The sequence below is a fragment of the Mesoplodon densirostris genome, chromosome 9, assembly GCF_025265405.1.
Source record: "Mesoplodon densirostris isolate mMesDen1 chromosome 9, mMesDen1 primary haplotype, whole genome shotgun sequence".
Classification (NCBI taxonomy): domain Eukaryota; kingdom Metazoa; phylum Chordata; class Mammalia; order Artiodactyla; family Ziphiidae; genus Mesoplodon; species Mesoplodon densirostris.
The window spans coordinates 72456730-72479354 of NC_082669.1; the positions used below are offsets into that span (position 1 = coordinate 72456730).

Consider the following 22625-nt stretch of genomic DNA (forward strand, 5'->3'; position numbering starts at 1 on the left):
ATGTACCACTGATGTTAAATGAGATCCTCATGTTGAATTTCGTGGCTTAAATCAACGTATAGTCATTTAAACAAGGGTTCTGACTTTCCTAGTGGTTGAGAAAATGGGCTTTGAAATGGAGCTTCTCTGATTTGAATCTTGGCTGTTTATTAGCAGCTGTGACCTTGAGCAAGTTACTTAACATCTTTGTGCTGCAGTTTCCCTATCTGTAAAATGGGATACTACTACTATATAACTCACAGTGTTGGTAGGAGGATCAAAAAAGGTAATATATGTGAAGTGCTGAGAACAATGATGGCCTGTACTAAGCAGCAGGTGTTAACTATCAGTATTATTATATTCAATACTATATTCAGCTCCTATAGAAATACTCCATGGAATAATGTAAATGGGAAGATATTCAGAATCATGAAATTTGGATTTCCAAGGTAAATTTAACATTAAGTAATAAATTCTACATTCTAAAATCAACATTTTAGTGGCTTTAGTATAACAAACCATCTTTAAAAAGCTATGAGAAGGTAAAGAAATCTCTTCTGATTTGATCCCATTTCAAACAGCATATATAACATACAAATCTTATTTTATTTTACTCCTCCAATCAGTTCACCAGGATGTTATATTTAGATTATATTAAATCATGACTAATAAATCAACAGTGAGTAAGAGACCATATTGGAAGTGATTTCAGAAGCAAGTAACTGCTTCAGTCCTGAAATAAAACAATCAGTTTGCTCTATACCTATTTTAAAGCTGAAAAGAAATAAACACATTTCCATCAGTACCCTTACCACAAACAAGCATGCTCTTGATGCTAACCAGAAGAACATGGGCTTCTAAGATATCAATGAATGACGGGATAGTGAGGGAAAAGGAGGGCATGCTTTCAGCTAAACTCTCTTCATAAAGTTTCTGGCCGTTGAAACTGGGCTTTCTGATATGTCAGCAAAATGCTAGGCATGGGGTTCTAGAACTATCCTTTTAACTGGTCAAGAAATTTATAAAAGAAATGGAGAAACTGTTTTGAAAAACAACCAGTCAGGTTTTTGTTTTTGTTTTTTTGTGGTACGCGGGCCTCTCACTGTTGTGGCCTCTCCTGTTGCGGAGCACAGGCTCCGGGCACGCAGGCTCAGCGGCCATGGCTCACGGGCCCAGCCGCTCCGCGGCATGCGGGATCCTCCCGGACTGGGGCACGAACCCGCGTCCCCTGCATCGGTAGGCAGACTCTCAACCACTGCGCCACCAGGGAAGCCCCAGTCAGTTGTTTTAAATGAAGCTTGAATTGTCTCAAATGACTATTTGAATTTTTATTGAACTACAGAAATACACTGCCAGATTATCTTATCTCAGGAAATGCAACATGCAGAGTTGGACTGATACGTCTATTGCCACTAAATTATGGGAAGAGAGTTGAGGCAGGAGAAGTGGGTCTACTATTTTAGAAAGTATCTCTCCTCAAACTTCCAACTCTGCATATTGAAAAACAGGAGATCCACTTTGTATTGCTAACTGGTCAGAATACCCAATTTCTAAAACTAATATTATCATAATTGTATTTTTCCTCTACCATGATTGTTATGCTTTGGGGAAATCATCTTAATTGATGTTACTTCTAAATCGTTATCTAATAACCTTCACTAGGATATTTTTCTAACTAGTATATTTTTTCTCCAGGGCAGTGGTTCTCAAATGGGGCGGGGGGGGGGGTTTAATTTTGCCCTCCAGGAGACATTTGACAATGTCTGGAGACATTTCTGTTTGTCACAACTGTGCGTGTGTGTGTGGGGGTGTGGGGGGGTGTTACTAGCTTCTAGTGGAAGAGGCCTGGGATGCTGCTAAACATTCTGCAATGCACAGGACAGCCCACCGCAACAGTTATCCACTGACTCAACATTAATAGTGCCACGGTTGAGAGACTCTGTTCCAATACAAAAAGAAGATATGGTACTTTAAAATAGCTTTCGGGACTTCCCTGGTGGCGCAGTGGTTAAGAATCCGCCTGCCAAGGCAGGGGACACGGGTTCGAGCCCTGGTCCAGGAAGATCCCACATGCCACGGAGCAACTAAGCCCATGCACCACAACTACTGAGCTTGCGCTCTAGAGCCTGTGAACCGCAACTACTGAGCCCACGTGCCACAACTACTGAAGCCCGCGCGCCCAGAGCCCATGCTCCACAACAAGAGAAGCCACTGCAATGAAAAGCCCGAGCACCGCAACCAAGAGTAGCCCCCGCTCGCCGCAACTTCAGAAAGCCCGTGTGCAACAACAAAGACCCAACGCAGCCAAAAATAAATTTTAAAAAATAATAACTTTCTATTTTCATTGTATTTTAAGATTAAAGAACAGGATCTACATCAAATCACTTTAAGAAAAAAATTTAATGCCAATTTAAGTTGCCTCTTAAATCTTAGATCTTGTAATTGTCTGTTTCCTGACAACATAAATAACAATGAGATAAATCACAGCAATGTCATGACTGCACAAAATCAACTCCTCATTTTATAACCTGGAACATGAAATATAAAATTAAGACCATAACTATTTTCATTAAAAGTGAATTTCATTATACAATTTAAAATTTTGCAGAAAAATGGTCTATTAGGTACAGCGATGCCTTAAAGTAAAAAAATCTGTTCTTATTTTGAAGCCAGTTTCAAGATGAGACATTTCCCTTTACTCTGCTGTTGTTCGGTGTTTTTAGTCATGATACTAGGTTATCAAGAACGCTGTCTTGCCGGAATGTTAGGCAGAATCAAATGACGGGAAAATGGCCTAGGAAATTATTCTAATATTGTGCAAGATAAGTTTCAAATGATTAATATACATAATTATTTTCCAAAAATAACAAAAGGCAAACACAACTTTCTGGTCTAAACAAACATTTTTTGCGCTTGGTATAATACTTACTATAAAGTGACCTCTTAATATCAACTCAAAACGTTCTGATTTAAGAATAAAAGCATACATACAAAGAGTATAAATACTGATATACAGAGATGTGCTCTTTTGCTTAGCTCTGACTTTTCTGAACATTCTAGAAAACTAGATCCTAGTGCACTACAATGCCTAATTACATATCTAATAAGCCTTGAAACAGAATTTAACAATATTCAGGTTGTACATTTGTAGGGCCAATCTATTATACTTTACCTCACTACAGCCCACAGCACGCGCTTACTGATAATAAGTGACAAAAGGAAAAGGAACCGTTTTCTCTCTTCCCTGCACACCTTTTCCCTAAGCACCTTCCGCGCGTTCCGCACTGTTCAGGGCGCCGCGTTGAGCACAGAAGCCCACATCCTACCGTCACCTCGGCCTCCAGGTACTCGCCGCAAGCGGCCGGGACGACGCTGGCCGCTCCCGCCAGCCCAGGGGCCACCCTTCCTGGCACTCACCCGTCACGCGAATGGACTCCAGCATCGTCCCGCTGAGGCCGCGGACGGCGGGCTCCGCGGGCGCTGGGGGCGAGGGCCAGACAGGAACCCGGCAGGCCGCCTCTAGCCTCCGGCCGTGCCTCAGACGCGGGGTCGCGGAGGAAGGTTGCTCTCGGCGACCGGGTGCAGGATAAGCCGGGTAAGGACGCACGGAGACGTGCGGACAGAGAGCTGCAAGCAGCGTTCCCTCCAACCCACAGGTGCTGAAAGGTACTCAAAGCCGCCCAACACTGGGCAACTGCTCTTAGCGCCCGCCGGCGTGACGTTGCCGCTCCCCCGTTGCTAGGAAACGCGTGCCGTCCGCGTGCGCCGCGCTTCACGGAGCCTGCGCGCCTTTGGAGGCGCCAGAGATACGGCGTCCTGGCTCGCAGGAAGAGAGAAGGAACTACAACTCCCGGCGTGCACAGCGCAGGCCCGTGCCTCGGGAGCTTGTGGGCTGGGCCCTGGGAGAGGCTCGGGTCTCCAGCCTTTCGTATAGATGCATTTTGACTGATCATCCCTGTAGACATTTGTGCGCTGTTGAAGAGGGCGTTAACTCCTCAGTAGATTTTACAAGAGACAGGTGGCGTGACACTCAGTCCCAGTTGCGAATTACAAAGCCAGTCTCCTCCGCCTTTTACTTACCTTTCCAGGTGCAAAAAAGCTAACACAACCTAAGATTGCAGGTGGTAGTAATGAAGGTGCTGGAAGCTCAACTACATTTACCCAATGAGTACCCCGGCATAATATACTAAATACTAAAATACAAACTTTAATTTATGATTGTGCAGTTGATAGGGGCTAATTGTTTTTGTTCATTATTGCGTGGGAAATGTGGAGACTATACCATTTAACGAACATTTTTTGAGAGCCTAACGTGTGCAAGGTTCTGAGACAGGCCTTGAGAACATCAACAAGCGAAATGAAATAAGGCTGGAGCTTACAGTTGAGAAACTCATAAGACAGCATTAGCACTGTCAATTTTCAAAGCCACATTTTCTCTTTACCTTTCCTCAAGGTTGAGATAGGACATAGAAATAATTGTGGGATGTGTTTTCAAACTCAGGAACAAAAGGAAAGTTGAAGTTATGTCAGGGAACATCATACTCTAAAAATGACAGAACAAGTGAGAATTTGTATGTTTTTCACCAATTAGGAGCATACGATGGAAATTTGACAGTATCACAGATAGTGCATAACTCCACATCCTAGTTTGTCAGAAAATCCTGTGAACACTATTTTCAGAATATATCCAGGATCCAGCCACTTCTCACTATCACCACTGCCACTTGTCTGGCTCAAGCCACCACCAGCTTTTGTCTGGATTATAACTGTAGCCTCCTAAATGAACCCCGTGTTTCCACTCTTGCCCTCTTCACTTTACTCTCAAAACTCAGTAGCCAGCATGATCCTGTTAAAAAGTCAGATAATGTCAGTTCTCTGTGAAAAACACTTCAATGGCTTCATTTTTTACCTATGAGGTCCTTTATGACCTAGCCTCCTGCCATCTCTTTGGGCTCATCTCCCACTGCTCTCCTCCTTGGTCTCCTCCAGACACACGGGCCTCCTAGATATTCGTCAGCTATGCCAAGCACTGTTTCACCTCATGACCAATGCAATTTGGGACCTCCCCTACCTGGAAGGCTCCCCCACCCCCAGCACCCACCCTGGCCTTAAGCCCACAGGACTAGCTCCTCCACTTCTCAGGAATTAATCCAAATGTCACTTCTCACTGAGGCCTTTCTTGGCCACTCAATTTAAAATTCCATTCCTTTCTCAGATTTCCTATACCCTTTCTCTCCTTTATTTTTTTTCCTTAGCACTTAAGATTATATAATTTATTACATATTTTACTGATTTCTTTTTTTAAACATCTTTATTGGAGTATAATTGCTTTACGATAGTTAGTTTCTGCTTTATAACAAAGTGGTTCAGCTATACATATACAACTATCCCCGTATCTCCTCCCTCTTGTGTCTCCCTCCCACAATACCTATCCCACCCTTCTAGGTGGTCACAAAGCACCGAGCTGATCTCCCTGTGCTATGTGGCTACTTCCCACTAGCTATTTTACATTTGGTAGTGTATATATGTCCATACCACTCTCTCACTTCGTCCCAGCTTACCCTTCCCCCTCCCCATGTCCTCAAGTCCATTCTCTACGACTGCGTCATTATTCCTGTCCTGCCCCTGGGTACTTCAGAAACACGTTTTTTTTGTTTTTTTTTTTTTAGATTTGAAAAAAAACTGGACAGCTACATTTAAAAGAATGTAGATTCTTTTTTTTTTTACATTCCATATATATGTGTTAGCATACGGTATTTGTTTTTCTCTTTCTGACTTACTTCACTCTGTATGACAGACTCTAGGTCCATCCACCTCACTATAAAGAACTCAGTTTCGTTTCTTTTTATGGCTGAGTAATATTCCATTACATATATGTGCCACATCTTCTTTATCCATTCACCTGTCAGTGGACACTTAGGTTGCTTCCATGTTCTATTTACAATAAATAGAGCTGCAATGAACATTGTGGTACATGACTCTTTTTGAATTATGGTTTTCTCAGGGTATATGCCCAGTATTGGGATTGCTGGGTCATATGGTACTTCTATTTTTACTTTTTTAAGGAAGCCTCATTCTGTTCTCCATAGTGGCTGTATCAATTTACATTTGCACCAACAGTGCAAGAGGGTTCCCTTATCTCCACACCCTCTCCACCATTTATTGTTTGTAGATTTTTTTCATGATGGCCATTCTGACTGGTATAAAGTGACACCTCATTGTAGTTTTGATTTGCATTTCTCTAATGATTAGTGATGTTGAGCATCCTTTCATGTGTTTGTTGGCAATCTGTATATCTTCTTTGGAGAAATGTCTATTTAGGTCTTCTGCCCATTTTTGGATTGGGTTGTTTGTTTTTTTGATATTAAGCTGCATGAGCTGCTTGTAACTTTTGGAAATTAATCCTTTGTCATTTGCTTCATTTGCAAATATTTTCTCCCATTCTGAGGGTTGCCTTTTCAACTTGTTTATGTTTTCCTTTGCTGTGCAAAAGCTTTTAAGTTTCATTAGGTCCCATTTGTTTACTTTTGTTTTTATTTCCATTTCTCTGGGAGGTGGGTCAAAAAGGATCTTGCTGTGATTTATGTCATAGAATGTTCTGCCTATGTTTTCCTCTAAGAGTTTTATGGTGTCTGGCCTTAAATTTAGGTCTTTAATCCATTTTAAGCTTATTTCTGTGTATGGTGTTAGGGAGTGGTCTAATTTCATTCTTTTAAATGGAGCTGTCCAGTTTTCCCTGCACCACTTACTGAAGAGGCTATCTTTTTTCCATTGTATATTCTTGCCTCCTTTATCAAAAATAAGGTGACCATATGTACGTGGGTTAATCTATGGGCTTTCTATCTTGTTCCATTGATCTATATTTCTGTTTTTGTGCCAGTACCATACTGTCTTGATTACTGTAGCTTTGTAGCATAGTCTGAAGTCTGGGAGCCTGATTCCTCCAGCTCCATTTTTCTTTCTCAAGATTGCTTTGGCTATTTGGGGTCTTTTGTGTTTCCATACAAATTGTGAAATTTTTTGTTCTAGTTCTGTGAAAAATGCCATTGGTGGTTTGACAGGGATTGCATTGAATCTGTAGATTGCTTTGGGTAGTATAGTCATTTTCACAATGTTGATTCTCCAATCCAAGAATATGGTATATCTCTCCATCTGTTTGTATCATCTTTGATTTCTTTCATCAGTGTCTTATAGTGTTCTGCATACAGGTCTTTTGTCTCCTTAGGTAGGTTTATTCCTAGGTATTTTATTCTTTTTGTTGCAATGGTAAATGGGAGTGTTTCCTTAATTTCTCTTTTAGATTTCTCATCATTAGTGTATAGGAATGCAAGAGATTTCTGTGCATTGATTTTGTATCCTGCTACTTTACCAAATTCACTGATTAGCTCTAGTAGTTTTTTGGTAGCATCTTTAGGATTCTCTATATATAGTATCATGTCTTCTGCAAACAGTGACAGCTTTACTTCTTCTTTTCCGATTTGGATTCCTTTTATTTCTTTTTCTTCTCTGATTGCCATGGCTAGGACTTCCAAAACTATTTTGAATAATAGTGATGACAGTGGACAACCTTGTCTTGTTCCTGATCTTGGAGAAAATGGTTTCAGTTTTTCACCATTGAGAATGATGTTGACTGTGGGTTTGTCATATATGGCCTTTATTATGTTGAAGTAAGTTCCCTCTATGCCTACTTTCTGGAGGATTTTTATCATAAATAGGTGCTAAATTTGGTCAAAAAATTTTCTGCATCTATTGAGATGATCATATGGTTTTTCTCCTTCAGTTTGTTAATATGGTGTATCACATTGATTAATTTGCGTATATTGAAGAATCCTTGCATTCCTGGGATAAATCCCACTTGATCATGGTGTATGATCCTTTTAATGTGCTGTTGGAATCTGTTTGCTTGTATTTTGTTGAGGATTTTTTCATCTGTGTTCATCAGTGATATTGGCCTGTAGTTTTCTTTCTTTGTGACATCTTTGACTGGTTTTGGTATCAGGGTGATGGTGACCTCGTAGAATGAGTTTGGGAGTGTTCCTCCCTCTGCTATATTTTGGAAGAGTTTGAGAAGGATAGGTGTTAGCTCTTCTCTAAATGTTTCATAGAATTCGCCTGTGAAGCCATCTGGTCCTGGGCTTTTGTTTTTTGGAAGATTTTTAACCACAGTCTCGATTTCAGTGCTTGTGATTGGTCTGTTTATATTTTCTATTTCCTCCTGGTTCAGTCTCGGAAGGTTGTGCTTTTCTGAGAATTTGTCCATTTCTTCCAGGTTGTCCATTTTATTGGCATGTAGTTGCTTGTAGTAATCTCTCATGATCCTTGTTTGTTTGCTCTTTAGTTCTTCTAGGTCCTTGTTAAATGTTTCTTGTATTTTCTCCATTCTATTTCCAAGATTTTGGATCATCTTTACTATCATTATTCTGAATTCTTTTTCAGGTAGACTGCCTATTTCCTCTTCATTTGTTTGGTCTGGTGGGTTTTTACCTTGCTCCTTAATCTGCTGTGTGTTTCTCTGTCTTCTCATTTTGCTTAACTTCCTGAGTTTGGGCTCTCCTCTCGCAGGCTGCAGGTTCGTAGTTCCTGTTGTTTTTAGTGTCTGCCCCCAGTTGCTAAGGTTGGTTCAGTATGTTGTGTAGGCTTCCTGGTGGAGGGGACTGGTGCATGTGTTCTGGTGGGTGAGGCTAGATCTTGTCTTTCTGGTGGGCAGGACTGCATCTGCTGGTGTGTTTTGGGGTGTCTGTGACCTTATTATGATTTTAGGCAGCATCTCTGCTAATGGGTTGGGTTGTGCTCCTGTCTTGGTAGTTGTTTGCCATAGGGTGTCCAGCACTGTAGCTTGCTGGTCGTTGAGTGGAGCTGGGTCTTAGCATTGAAATGGAGATCTCTGGGAGAGCTTTTGCCATTTGATATTACATGTAGCCGGGAGGTCTGTGGTGGACCAGTGTCCTGAACTCGGCTCTCCCACCTCAGAGGCACAGGCCTGACACCCAGCTGGAGCACCAAGACCCTGTCAGTCACACGGCTTGGTCTGTAGAAGTCAAACCTCTAGACAGACAGATTAAGGGAGTGAACATGTTGGGAATATCCAGTCGCGTCTTCTCGCTTGCATATCCACGTAAGAAAGATGAAGGATAAATAAAAGGAGGATTATTTAAAATCCAATAAAGCATGAATTTTGTTTTAATCTTGTGTCTTAAAGAGATGCAAATTCAACCAACTTCAAAGGTAATCAGGGTATGGAGAGCAGCTCACAATGCAGGATCCAGAGTGCTTATTTCATTTGCATATGAGGTTAGTGGCTGGACTTTTTTTTTTTTTAATGATTCTTCTGGCAATTACAGCTTTTGATTTTTGGAGCTTTAGTGGACGAGGCTTTGTGTAGAGAAGCTGGGGGCTGGCTCTGTCCCTCTGTGGAGCACGGTCATTCCCAAAGTGTCCCCTTCTGGCTTGGAGTGCCTGGGCGATAGCAGGGTCTCCGGAAAGGGTTGGCCAGTGGCCGAGGATGGAGGGTTTTCCTTTCCTGCAAAGCAGGATTAATAATCCATCTCGGAGGGTTTTGAAGTTCACGACTCTTCTTTGCAAAGCAAAGGCAAATGCATCGGACGCCAGCACTTCTGGATGGTGGTGCTCAAGAACCACCCAGACGAGCACTTTTGATAGACCAAAGCCCCAAGATTTCCTCTTACACATTGCTCTGGTGGGAAGAGAATCCCACGAAGCTAGGGAAGATGTTCCTGCTCCTAGGGTGTGTGTGCGCACGTTTTCTCTTTCTGCACACCCCCAAACTCCTTTACCCCCTCACTCCTAATGCTAAGTCTCTGGCGGAGGCAGCTTCCCACATCATGTGCTGCAGGAAATCTTACTGATTTATCTTGATTATTGTCTGTCTCCATCTCTAGAATAAAATTTCCACAAGTGCAGTGATTTTTGACTGTTCACTGCTATACTTACAGCAACTAGAATAATGTCTAGCACACAGTATGTACTCAATTATTTGTAAGTTAAGGAATAAGTAGATAATAGAGAGCATGCATTTTCAATGATAATTCAAAGAAAAATCGAATGATATAAAATGGGCATGTAGGTAAGGAATACATCTTCAGGTTAAACACTTGATATAGTAATAAGCAATGAATCCTTTGCATTCAGAAGAGCAGTTGTTCTTGCAACATATGTCCTAAGGAAAAAGCATGTAAATGAAACTTATATACCTAACTTCCTTACATACCTTCCTTAACTTCCTTATATACCTTAAACTCTGAAACCTGCTTTCCAAGTTTGCTATAAGTACATCTGTTACCTCTGCAAATTTCTAATTTTTCAAGTCACTGCAGTTTAAGAACTATAATTCTCAAAAAAATAAAGACTCCTAAAAGATGTTTCCAAGTCATATGTTCAGCATCTAAAGAATTTACTCTGAATGTTTTTACTAAAGCATGGGTAGTCAGATTGTCCATTTTCATTATATTTTGAAGAAACCAAGATGTATTATTTTATTGATTTCAGAGCTATTTATTTATATACAAGAGACAGGGCTTCGTGCTTTTAGAGTATATAAAAGACACAATAACTATCCTCAAGACACTTACAAGCATGGAGGGATATATATATATATATATATATATATATATATATATATACACATACATATATATATAAACACACACACACACATAATACAAGTTAGAAAATGATGTACACTAAAGGTATACCTCCCTCTTCAACATTTCGTTAAACTTAAGAATTCTAAAAATAAACAATTTGATGCCCCTGTAGTTAGCCCATCTAGAATATTATTTCATTGCTTACTTTAAAAATTATTTTTATGTTCACCCTACCAGTATTTTCTTGTGGATCATTTTGATTTATAAACATCTTCAGTGATAAATACTATATAAAGGTGAATATCAATTCAAAATTTAAAAAAGATATTCTTTGTGTACTATTAGGCACTGAAGTACACTTGCTAACAAATTCATGAAAACAAGTTTATCTAATTTCTTACAAAACTAGTACTGTTATAAGCTTCTTTTACCACTCCAGCCTATGCAATTATTCATCCTCATCAAGCTTTGTGCATCTGCTTTGTTAATTATTGATTCGTTCTACGCCTGTTTAGTATTTCCATTGGGTAAGGCATCTGCAGCTGTCCACTTGGCTGCTTTTGAGTCAGCATTGTTTTTACATATCTGCCAGAACAATGAACAATTCCATCTTTTTGAGAAACTTTCCTTTATACCTGTTTCTATGTAAACTCCATTTTCAAAGCACTGATTGCAAAATAAAGAAGTATTAAAACTGCTTTTAATAATTTGCTTATCTCTAAGGATACACGTCCCCCCTTTTTAAAGTTTTACTAAAGTTTTCCAAAAATAGCCAAGGATGCTATTGTAGTTATCCTACTGCAGCATTATACTTCACTTTTTTAATGGTTATTTTTATGTTCACTACCAGCACTGTATTGTGGATCATTTCAATTTCTGATTCTCTTTAATGATGACTTCCATTAAATTTTAGATACAAAAATGATAGGAAAATAGATATTTTCAGAGAAATATTGGTTTTTTTATGTGTGGTGAGATTTTTATGTTATGGATAAAGAACTTATATTTTTCTTATTTTTTTCAGTAACTTTTGTTTAATTAACTCATATGTTAATGTGTATATTCCATGTACAAACCATTGATACATGGCAAGCTACTCACAGTCAATGGAGTTTCAGGACAAAAGAAGTGAGTCGAAATATCTCTGTAGTAAGAGAGGATGGGATTTTTTTTTCTTTTTTAAGAAAAAAGATCAACATCTTCTTTTTTAAAGACTTAGAACACATTTGATCATTAACCTGGGTAGTAAAGGCCAAGAAAGAGGAATGGTGAAGACTGGAGAAGGTTGCTAATAAGCATTGTTAGTGCTGGTGGAGAGACAAATAACTGTAATATTTCACTTACTATAGCAAACGTTCATTTTGTTGAGAGCAGATCAAGTATATATTATGCTTGAAACTGAGAAAAAGTTTAATTTCTTAAGGAGAAGTTATCTCAGGAACTAGAAAAAAAATAGAACATTAAAATAATATTTGTTTACTTTTACATTGAGTTTAAAAGCATAAGGGAAGGAGAGGCTTCTAGAAAATACTTTTGACTTTCCTCTCTGTTCTCTTGGAAACAATGTATAACATTCTATGTCATTGGAAATTTATGAATCGAGGAAAATTAATCTGCAGCTTGCCATTATAAAAGAACAGAGAAACTGGTTGCAACATCCCAGATTCTAACAAGCATTAAAGGGAGCCTCAGGGCAGCTGTAAACAGTGTTCCTTGACTCTGGAAGAAAAAAAGAGCCAGGGAAAGTTGGTTTCTGTAGCTTTAAGAAATTTTTTTTCAGTGCAGTTTGAATGCTTTTGGGATGTCTGTATTGAGAGAATGGAATGTTTTCAGTATGTCTTTTTCAGGAGAATGAAAAACATGAAGTGGAAGCCAAATTAAAGAATGCTTTGTGAAACTGCCTCCGCCTTTCACCTCATTGAAAATAGTCAGGACAGCACAAAAATCCTGGGAAACCCTGTGATATTTTTTTGATAGGATGTTTTATTGTAAATGACTGAGGGGGGGAGGATATTTTTTATTAATCAAACATCAAAAATATTCCCTATCTTAATTACATTTTGAAGAAATCAAGATGTGCATTAATTTACTCCTTCCACAGATGTTTATTAAGTATTTATGTTACTACTGGTAGTGCATACATACATATGTAAATATGATATACATATATCAGGCAGTCCCTGTGCGCATACATCAGGGATGCTGGGTGAGTAAATCAGATAGAGTCCCAGTTCTCTTGGAACTTATAGTGGGAGAAACAAATAACAATCAAGTAAATAAATGATGTAATAGATACAAATAGGTGCTATGAAGTACAGTAAATCAGAGGAGTATACTAGAGATGGTGACTTGGGGTACAGAGGGGTCAGGAAAAGCCTCCTTGAGGAAGTGACTTTTGAGACTTGAAGGATAAGCAAGAGTCAGCCATGAGAAATTCGGGGCGGGGTTGGGCGGGGAAGACAAGCATTCAAAGTAGAGGGAATTGCAAAGGCAAAAGCCCTGGGATGGGATTGATCTTGTCCTGACCCTGGGGCTATGTGAAGGTCAGCGTGGTTGGAGTCCAGTGAGCTGGGGGAAAGTGAAAAGATTTCAGAGGTAGCAGGGGCTAAGGAAAGGAATTTGGACTTTTTTCTAAGTACAATCAGAAGCCACTAAAACAGGGCAGTGACATAATATGGCTTTTTTTTTCTTTAAAGATCGCATTGACTGCTCTGAGAACGATGGATAAAAGGATGAGAGTGGAAGCAGGGAAACCAGACAGGAGACTCTTGCAGTAGGTCCAGTGAGGGTGATGATGGCTTAAAGTGGAATGGAAGCTGCAGAGAGGGAGAGAAGTAAAAGATATATTTGGAGGCAGAGATGATGGTAGGTTGGGTATGTGGATAGAGTAGGAGGAAAAGAAGAAAGAACTGAATATGACCCCTAGGTTTTTGGTTTGAGCAACTGGGTAGATAGTGGTGCCATTTATGGAAATGGAGAAGATTGGGGAAAGAACAGGTTTAGTGGGGAAATTCCATTTTGGATTTGTTAAGTTTAATACACCAGTTAAAAGTCCAAGTCAAGATTTCACATAGGTGGTTGGATATTAGTGTTCCGAGTTCAAGGAAGAGATCATGCCAAAGAAATAAATTTGGGAACCATCAGTATACAGATGGTTCTTTGTTTTTGTTTTTTTTTTTTGCGGTACACGGGCCTCTCACCGTTGTGGCCTCTCCCGTTGCGGAGCACAGGCTCCAGACACGCAGGCTCAGTGGCCATGGCTCACTGGCCCAGCCGCTCCGCGGCATGTGGGATCTTCCCGGACCGGGGCACGAACCCGTGTCCCCTGCATCGGCAGGCGGACTCTCAACCACTGCGCCACCAGGGAAGCCCTATACAAATGGTATTTTAAGTCAGTGGAACTGATGAGATCATCTGGGGGTGTGTGTGTAGATAGACAAGAGCACCCAGAGTAGAATTTATAGTTCTTAGTTACTTAGTTTGGGGCAGAGGAAAAGGAGCCAACAAAGTTATACACACACACACACACACACACACACACACACACACACCATCTTCTTCAACTTATGATTGGGTTATGTCCCGATAAACCCATCCTAAGTCAAAAAAGCATTTAACGCACCTAACCTACCAAACATTATAGCTTAGCCTAGCCTAGCTTAAACATACTTAGAACAATTATATTAGGCTACAGTTGGGCAAAATAACACAAAGCCTATTTTATTATAAAATGATGAATATCTCATGTAATTTATTGAGTACTGTACTGGAAATGAAAAACAGAATTGTTGTATGGGTTTTGATTGTTTATCCCCCTGATCACATGGCTGACTGGGAGCTGCATCTTGGTGCAGCTGCCTAGCATCATGAGCATTGAACTGCTTATTGCTAGCCCAAGAAAAGATCAAAATTGGGCAGTGTTTGGGGGAGAGACCTGGGAAGGGCCAATGACAGGTTCTGGAAATCTCTGACTAGTCACAATCTTCTTGGTTCCTCATCTGCTATTTTAGGGGGCTGAATTAGGGGATCCCTGCCAGCTCCTACCTTTTTTTTTAACTTGCTTGGCCACCTTTTAAGAATAGATGAACTACTTAGCATGTGGCTTCATAGAAAAGGGCAGGGTGGGAAGTCAGGGCTAATACATAGGCATGGCTACAAATGAACTATGACATTTTTAATTTGACCAAAAGTTGGGAAAGGAGAATAAACTGAAGATTAGGGTTAGAGTGGACTTGCAGGTTAAGTAGGCGAGAGCAGCAGTAGAGAAAAGATAAGAATTTTAGATTACAATCAGAAGCCAGTTTGGGGATTTGAAATCTTGGAGATGGAGCATTTCCTGGTTGTGTTTAGCGTTCAAGTGTGGCCATATATGTGGTGGACAAGCAGAAGAGAGGAGGAGGTCAGTAGAGTTGGAAGGTTTGCGGAATGGTGAGGTCAGAGTGTAGGAGGCTGTGGTCACTGAGAATTCATCAGCAAACATTTCTTGAGGGCCTAGTACCTGCCAGGCATGAATGGTGCTGACGAATGCGGATGGTGTCAGGCTGTGAGAAGCAGGGCAGAGAGTGAAAGCAGATGTCATGAACGCCAACATTTGGAAGGGCTAATGAGCCAGGGGAAGAACCAAGGTCTGGAAAGAGTATGTGAAGAGAAATTTTTGAAGTGTTTGAAAGATAAAGAAGTTCATGACAGATGTCAGTGGAGTACAATGAATCTTCTTGTTTCAAACTTAAGGGGAAGATTTTGGGACTTCCCTGGAGGTCCAGTGGTTAAGATTCTTCCTTTCCACTGCAGTGGGCACGGGTTCGGTCCCTGGTCTGGCCCCTGGTCGGGGAACTAAGATCCCACATGCTGCATGGCCAAAAAATAAAAGGAGAAGAATTTATTTTTGATGTTCAATAAAGAGATTTTGATGTTTAAGAAACACTGACTTCTGCTATTTTTTAATATTTAAGAGCTACTTTTCTTTTATATGGGATTGCTAAAAATTAAAAAATAGGTTCTGTGAATATAGCTTTGAGAAATCTAGGTATGGAAAAGTAAAGATAGCATATGTAAATTATAGTGCGATAAGTACATAAAAGAATTATTCGTCTTTATGAAAAGATTTACCATGGTCCTTTAAATATGAATTCTCTTAATACCGTATTAACCACTTGAGAAAGTAAAAAGGAGATTAGAGCTGTATACATTTTGAGAATACTCTATTGAATAAAGGAAATATGACTGTAGTTGCATTGGTTTTTGGAAACAATACAATATGTTAGAAAGCACACACACGATCTATTTTTCCTCACTTTGGAATATGCAACATTTTCATTGATTAACTTAGAAAAGAAAAAAATCTGATGCTAAAGACCACCAAAACTGTTTAAAACCTTTAAAATGTGATGCTAGTGACCATTAATAGGAGATACCGTAACAAATAAAATAGCCCTTTAGTAACATGTATATAACATCTTTTGATAGTTCTTATTTCTTCATTATAATGAATGTGTAAAAGAAGTGGCCCTGCAGCCAGATAACCTGAAGTAGAGAACTTGACCTTAGTCCTTCTTGCCACTGCCTTATGGTTAGATCTTGGCCTTTTTGATTCCTGTAAAAATAAGAATATTTAGGTAATTGTTTTATTTTGTGAATGAAATGAGAATGTGTGTGAATATACTTTGAAAAATTAACTGTACATACATAACATATGGAGTGTCCTTATTGAAGTAAATGTTTTTCACTTTTTGTGTTTTCAGCCCTCCATCAATTTTAACTGTGAAAACATGATTACTATTTCCTTTGTTGAAAAGGATCTTAGAAGGAGCAAATATTCATTTACTTGGGCTACCTTTAGTCTCTAGTTATCTCTTCTTCAGAGCCTTGATTCTATTCTTTTTTTTTAAATAAATACATAAATAAATTATTTATTTATTTTTGGCTGCATTGGGTCTTTGTTGCTGAGCAGGCTTTCTCTAGTTGCGGCGAGCGGGGGCTACTCTTCATTGCAGTCAGCAGGCTTCTCATTGCGGTGGCTTCTCATGTTGCACAGCATGGGCTCTAGGCACATGGGCTTCAGTAGTTGTGGCTCACAGGCTCAGTAGTTGTGGCTCGCGGGCTCTAGAGCGCATAGCCTTGATTCTATTCTTAAATTAATAAGCTGTGGTCTTTACCTAAATAACTTGAGAAATCGTGGTTTTTATTTGAATAACTAGAGAAGACACTTTTGATGACTTTCAGAATACTATCATCGTTAGGCCAAACTGTATAACTAACTGGTAATAATCATGTGAATATAATATATTTATTTTCCTTCCTAACTCAGTAGTTAAAATTTTTTTAAAACAATTTTAAGAGAAAAACATGGTTGCTATGTATTCAGCACTTTAGATATAGCTCAAGAGCACAGTTAGATCATTATTGTGTCTTTGGTGATCAAAATAAATAAATTAACTGAAATGTCAAGATCATAAACAGGATTTGAAGTCAGGCAGATCTGGTTCAAATTATAGGTGATGGACTTAGCCTCTTTGCATCTCAGTTTCTTCATCTCTAAAAAAGGAATAATAGTTATCTTACATTCATTCATTCAACAAATATCTACTGAACTCGTGTGCCCTGAAGCTGCTAGGTTACAGTTACCAACAAAACAAGTCCCTGCCATTGCATCGCTTACAGTCTAGTAGAAGAGGTAGATGATAAACTTAAACACATATCTAAAATGATCCCACGGGGCTTCCCTGGTGGCGCAGTGGTTGAGAGTCCGCCTGCCGATGCAGGGGACACGGGTTTGTGCCCCGATCCGGGAAGATCCCACATGCCGTGGAGCGTCTGGGCCCGTGAGCCATGGCCGCTGAGCCTGTAAGTCCGGAGCCTGTGCTCCGCAACGGGAGAGGCCACAACAGTGAGGGGCCCACGTAAAGCAAAAAAAAAAATTAAATGATCCCACGTAAGTGGTAAATGCAAGGAGGAAAATATAACAGAGTAATGGGATAGAACATGACTTGGGGGGGAGAGAGGAGGGGTGTGGCCACCTGATCAGACAAGTCTTCTTGAGGAGATAGCACATTTGAGCTTAGACCCAATTAATGAGCAGCCAGCCATGGGTAGATCTACGAATATGCAGGGGATGGAAAGTTCTTGAGGCAGGAAGAAATTTGGCCTATTTTTATGACTAGAAAAAAGTCCTATGAGGCTGGAGACTAGTGGGAAAAAGAAGGGAGAGTACTGTGATACCTGGAGGATATTAGGATACTAGGAGAGGCAGGCAAGGTTTAAGTCATGTAGGGCCCTGTAGGTATGATAAAGAATTTGGATGTTATTCTAATTGCAACAGAAGACATAAACTGGCTCAAAACAAGGAATTGTCACCATACAATTTACATTTTAAAAAGCTCTCTATGAATACATTGTTAAAACTAATAAGATTGCTCAATAGGTTTGCAATAATCATGTTCCTATATATCAATAACAGAGTTTTAAAATATAATTTAAAAGATACCACTTATAAAAGCAATAACAACACAAAAGATACATAGGAACAAATTAAAGAGTTTAAAGATCTTTATGGAAGTACATTATAAACATTTTTGGACGATATTAAAGAAGGCTTAAATTAATGAAGATATATCCATGTTCAGGAATGGAAAGGCTTGATATCACAAAGATGTCATTTTCCTCCAAATTATTTGATAAATTCAGTATGATTCCAATTACAAATCTCAAGAGGATTTTTTTTTCCTTTGTGGTACTTGACAATCTGACCCCAAAATTTATATGGAAGAATAAGGGGACAAAATTAACCACATCAATTTTTAATTTGCCCTATCAGATATCAACACATAATGAAAACAGTTCGATATTGGGTGAGGAATAGACAAATAAACCAGGAGAACAGAATAAAGAGCTCCTAAATAGATCTACATATATAGGAGAAGTTGGTACATGACAAAAGTGGCATTAAGGTCAGTGGGGAAAGGATGGACAATTAAATAACTGCTGCTAAGACATCTGGTTATCCAAACAAAAAACAAGATCAATCCAGATAATTTAAAGACAAAACCATGAAAAACCCATGCTTTTTAGAAGAAAATATGAGAGAATATATTTACAACCTCAGGGTAGGGAAAGGGAAGGATTTCTTGAGACATAAAAAGCACAAACCCTGCTGGAAAATATACATATATTTAATTATATTAATAGGAAACATTTCTGTACACCCAAGACATCCTAAAGTGAAAAGACAAACCATAAACCAGGAAAAGATATTTGCCAGCCAAAAAACCAAAAAGAGTTATTTTCCCGGAAAATAGTAAACAAACAACAAAAGCCTACAAATCAATAAGAAAAAGCAACCACACAGAAAAATGGGCAAAGGATATGAATTTGAAATTCACAGAAAATGAAAACTTAAAGGCCAATAAACACATGAAATAATGTTCACTTCCATTAGTAATAGGATAAATGCATACAAACAAGAATGACAGAATCTAAAAAGTATCCAAGTACTAGGGAGGCACTAGAGTAGCAGGCATGCTCATTTAAAGCTGACTGGAATATAAATTGTTACAATCCTTTTTGAAGAGCAATTTATTTTTAATATCTGGCAATAATATTGAAATATATTTATTGAAATGATCCTCTAATTCCTAGGTATATTATTCTAGAGGAAGTTTTGCATGTATGTATAAGGAGACATAAAAATATTCATGGCATCATGGGGTCTTTGGAATGAAAAACTGGAAATGAGCTAAATGTCCATTAACAGGATAATGGATACATAAATTATAAGTATATTAATACAATAGAATACAGCAGTGAGAATGAATAAAATGCAGCTATACCTGTTAGTGAGGATGAATCTCATAAAGAGAATATTCAGAAAAGAAACCAACTGCAGAAATTTTTACTTACTAAAAATAAAATGTATGTAAAACACTATATATTGATATGGATATATATGTAGATGTAATAAAAGTACATACATTTCATGGGAATGATAAACATGAAAATCAGGATAGTTTTACCCCTGGGGAATGGGATTAAGGAGGAATACACAGGAGACTTCAATTATAAAATTACATATTTTTTAAGCTAGGTGGAACACAGTTATCTGTTCCATTCATTAATTTTTTGGTAAAGTGGAAATATTTTATAACGATTTTCAAGAGGAGAAAAGTAATTCTAGCTTATAAACTGAAGCGTGAACTATCAGAGGGTAAGAAGGGAAATAGGGAGAACTGTTAGCAGACAGTTGCAGTATTCTAAGAGAGTAGACTTGAGTCTCTAGCACAGCTTCGGGCACATTGTAGGTGTTTAACGAACTTCAGCTATTGTGTGGTGGTTTGCTATTATCATCAGGGTAAAACAGGGGTATTGCGAAGAAAGATAAACTAAATGTTTTGGGTAGTTATATTGAGTGACTTGCTGTATTTATCTCTTTTAGTCTTGACTTGGATCTGGTCATAAAGAATCTAAGGCTCACAGAGGCCAAAGCCGGAAGGCGCAAGGCTTCACAAATTTCTATTGACTCATTTTCCAATGTCGCCTAAACTTCCTCCTGAACCCGCACTCCTCAATACACCCACCACTTTCTGGTCCAGCACTGGAAAAAAATTCAAGCGGCTTTTCTCTTTGGTTCATAAGTAGCATATTTTGAGTTAAATATTAATAATTTGATACAGCAAACACTTGGATAGGGGCTTATTACTTATTACAGAATACTTTTGGATGTCTTTTAATTTTTCACCTGATCCTCCTAACAACTCTGAGGACTAGCAGGGCAGCTGATTATTCCTGTTTACCGATGAGTAAACTAAGAACCAAAGAGGCTAACCTGGTGACCATGAACTTCATGGAATCATATCTTAAACATTTTGTGATTGAGTGGGCATTTTCCAGCTTTAATTGTACTTTCAAAGGAGACTATGACTCCCCAGAAAGGTCTAAGAAATACTGAGTTAAATGATTTGCCTAAAGCCTAAGGTCACATGGTCTTGGTGGAGCCAAGACTCAAGGAATTTCTTCTTATCCTACACTCAGAATTCTTTCCATTACAACGTATGGAAAGCACCAAAATTCAAATTAGAGATATTATTAGTGAAATACTTTTTGTAATGTTTACTGACTGCTAAGATGGAAACATTATTAAATACACCGAAACTTCTTACTTGGGAGAAATAGTTTTGGCCTGTTCAGCCGTTGGGCAGTCACTCAGCAATCTACTCTGTGTTACAGATGAAGAAGTCCAAACCTGTTTGTTGTCTTTATAACAAGTCCTAGTACAGACTTACTAAATAAGAAATGAATCTGATACAGTAACTATAAAACGTACTTTACAATTCTCAGTAATCTACAGAGAATAATCATGAACTACAGCTTGAGTCAGCGGTGGAAAGCAGACTATGAGCTGAGAATGGGATTTTCATTTCTCCTGGACCAATCACTTAATGTCTCAGGGTCTCCCTTCTCTTAGCTGTAAAAGGGAGGATTAAAGTGGGTAGCTTCTCAGCTCTAACACTGCATGCAGTTTGATGGGATTAAAATAAAAAGGAACGACAGGAGTTTCGTGTATAAACTCTTTACACACGGTCTGTTAATGTTAACCTTATTTTCCCAATGAGAAAGGCCAGTGCCCAAGGTGGCTAACTGGTCATTAGCCGCAAGTGTCCTTCTTGGCCCTCAAGAAGGCCAAGCCTGAGTCCCCCTTGGAGTGAAGTAGGGGCGGGCGGGTAGGTGGACAGAAAGCTATGTCAGGTCTATGGTCCAGTGGGATTTCAAACAGAAGGGCCCTTAATCCTAAATTTAGGAATGAAGGAAAGTGGAAACGCCCAAGCACAGGCGCGAAGGGACCTGCTTAAACAGGCTGGGGTGTGCGAGCGTTTTGGGTGGGGCTTCGAGCCGGGAGGCAGTTGAAGGGCCGAGCGCAGCACCTACCTCCGCATCTCCGCCGCCAGGGGTGGACTATCTCTGAGAAGGCTAAGCCACCCTTGGGATCCTCCCAGCCCGGGTAAGGCCAAGTGATCCAGCGCCGGTGCGGGGAGAGGCGTGCCCTGCCCCCGCCCCGCCCCGCCCCGCGCGCATGCGCGCGGTTCCCGGCGCTGAAATTCAAATTTGAACCGCAGCAGAAGGCCGAGCGTAACACTGGAGGCTGTGGGGAAGAGGAGAGTAGGTTGGGAGAGTTCCCCTGCCCCGGACTTCTTGTTTTCTCCAAGTGACACACTGAGCCGGCACTCACTTCTTTTCTTTTTCCGAATTTGAACCACGGTTTCGGTCGTCTCGCAATCGACACGCGAAGCCCGGGACGATGGACCCATTTACCGAGGTGAGAAAACTTGCGGGCAGAGCCAGCCATGACCCCTCTCGGCCCCCACCCTCCCTTCCCACCTTCTGTCTACCTTCGGACCCACCGGGCGGAGAGCGCGTGCGCGCGCGTGCGTAGAGTGTGCGTGCGGGTGTCGGACTGGGGAAGCCAGGAGGGCCCGCCGGTTATCTCCGTTCTGCGGCTGCAGTTCTTCTGCGGTTTTCTTGTTCTTATCCTGTAGGTGAAGCTCTGGTGGGGGAAGCTTTGAGTCTGTCCTCAGTAGCAGTAGTGAAAAAACCTCCTGTCAGCCCCGGTTATTATATGCCTCTCTGGAGTGGATCCCTGTCCCTTGTGAGGGTGAGGTGGGGGCCTGACCAAAAGATCCCGCTGGAAGTAAAAGCCGGGGTAACTTACAAGGTGGAGTCGGGTGTCCGAGTGACTCAGTGCTGTGTGTGCAGCCGCCGCCCGGAAATGGAATGGAATGTGGCAGGGTTCGTGTGGCCCGCAGAGGAGCCGTGCATTTAAGGATTCTGTGAACGAAATGACAGCAAAACGTTAAAATAAGCCGGTGCCTGAAACCATTGCATCCGTTCTTATAAAGTCAATAGTTCCTTCAGATTCTATTGCTCAGCTAACTAGCAAAGAAGATTCATACCTGAGATTGATACAAATTGAAAGGAAACAGTGTTAGCCGAATACGTACAAACCAAAATTAATAGCCCACGATTTAAAAAAAAAATACTAAAGAAATAAACCCT

At 40.0% G+C, this 22625-nt stretch overlaps 2 protein-coding genes across 9 annotated transcripts in view; one reads left to right on the forward strand and one right to left on the reverse strand.

The window, feature by feature from the left end:
• MATCAP2 (microtubule associated tyrosine carboxypeptidase 2) overlaps positions 1-21880 on the reverse strand; it is a 94098-nt gene extending 72218 nt beyond the window's left edge. For 3 of the 6 annotated variants that reach the window (XR_009533408.1, XM_060108790.1, XM_060108792.1), the window contains exon 1: positions 11928-11995. Coding sequence is in view for 3 of the 6 variants with exons in the window: in XM_060108790.1 (XP_059964773.1) it covers positions 11928-11943 (16 nt within the window). In the remaining 3 variants the exon portion in view is untranslated. Of the gene's footprint in view, positions 1-3396; positions 3666-11927; positions 11996-16106; positions 16173-21500 lie in introns of those variants that run through there. The other 3 variants (XM_060108791.1, XM_060108794.1, XM_060108793.1) reach the window with 3 other exon arrangements.
• Positions 21656-22625, forward strand: part of ANLN (anillin, actin binding protein) — a 54409-nt gene continuing 53439 nt past the window's right edge. For all 3 annotated transcript variants that reach the window (XM_060108787.1, XM_060108786.1, XM_060108788.1), the window contains exon 1: positions 21656-21888. In XM_060108787.1, coding sequence (XP_059964770.1) covers positions 21871-21888 — 18 coding nt within the window. In that variant the 5' untranslated portion in view covers positions 21656-21870. The remainder of the gene's footprint in view (positions 21889-22625) is intronic.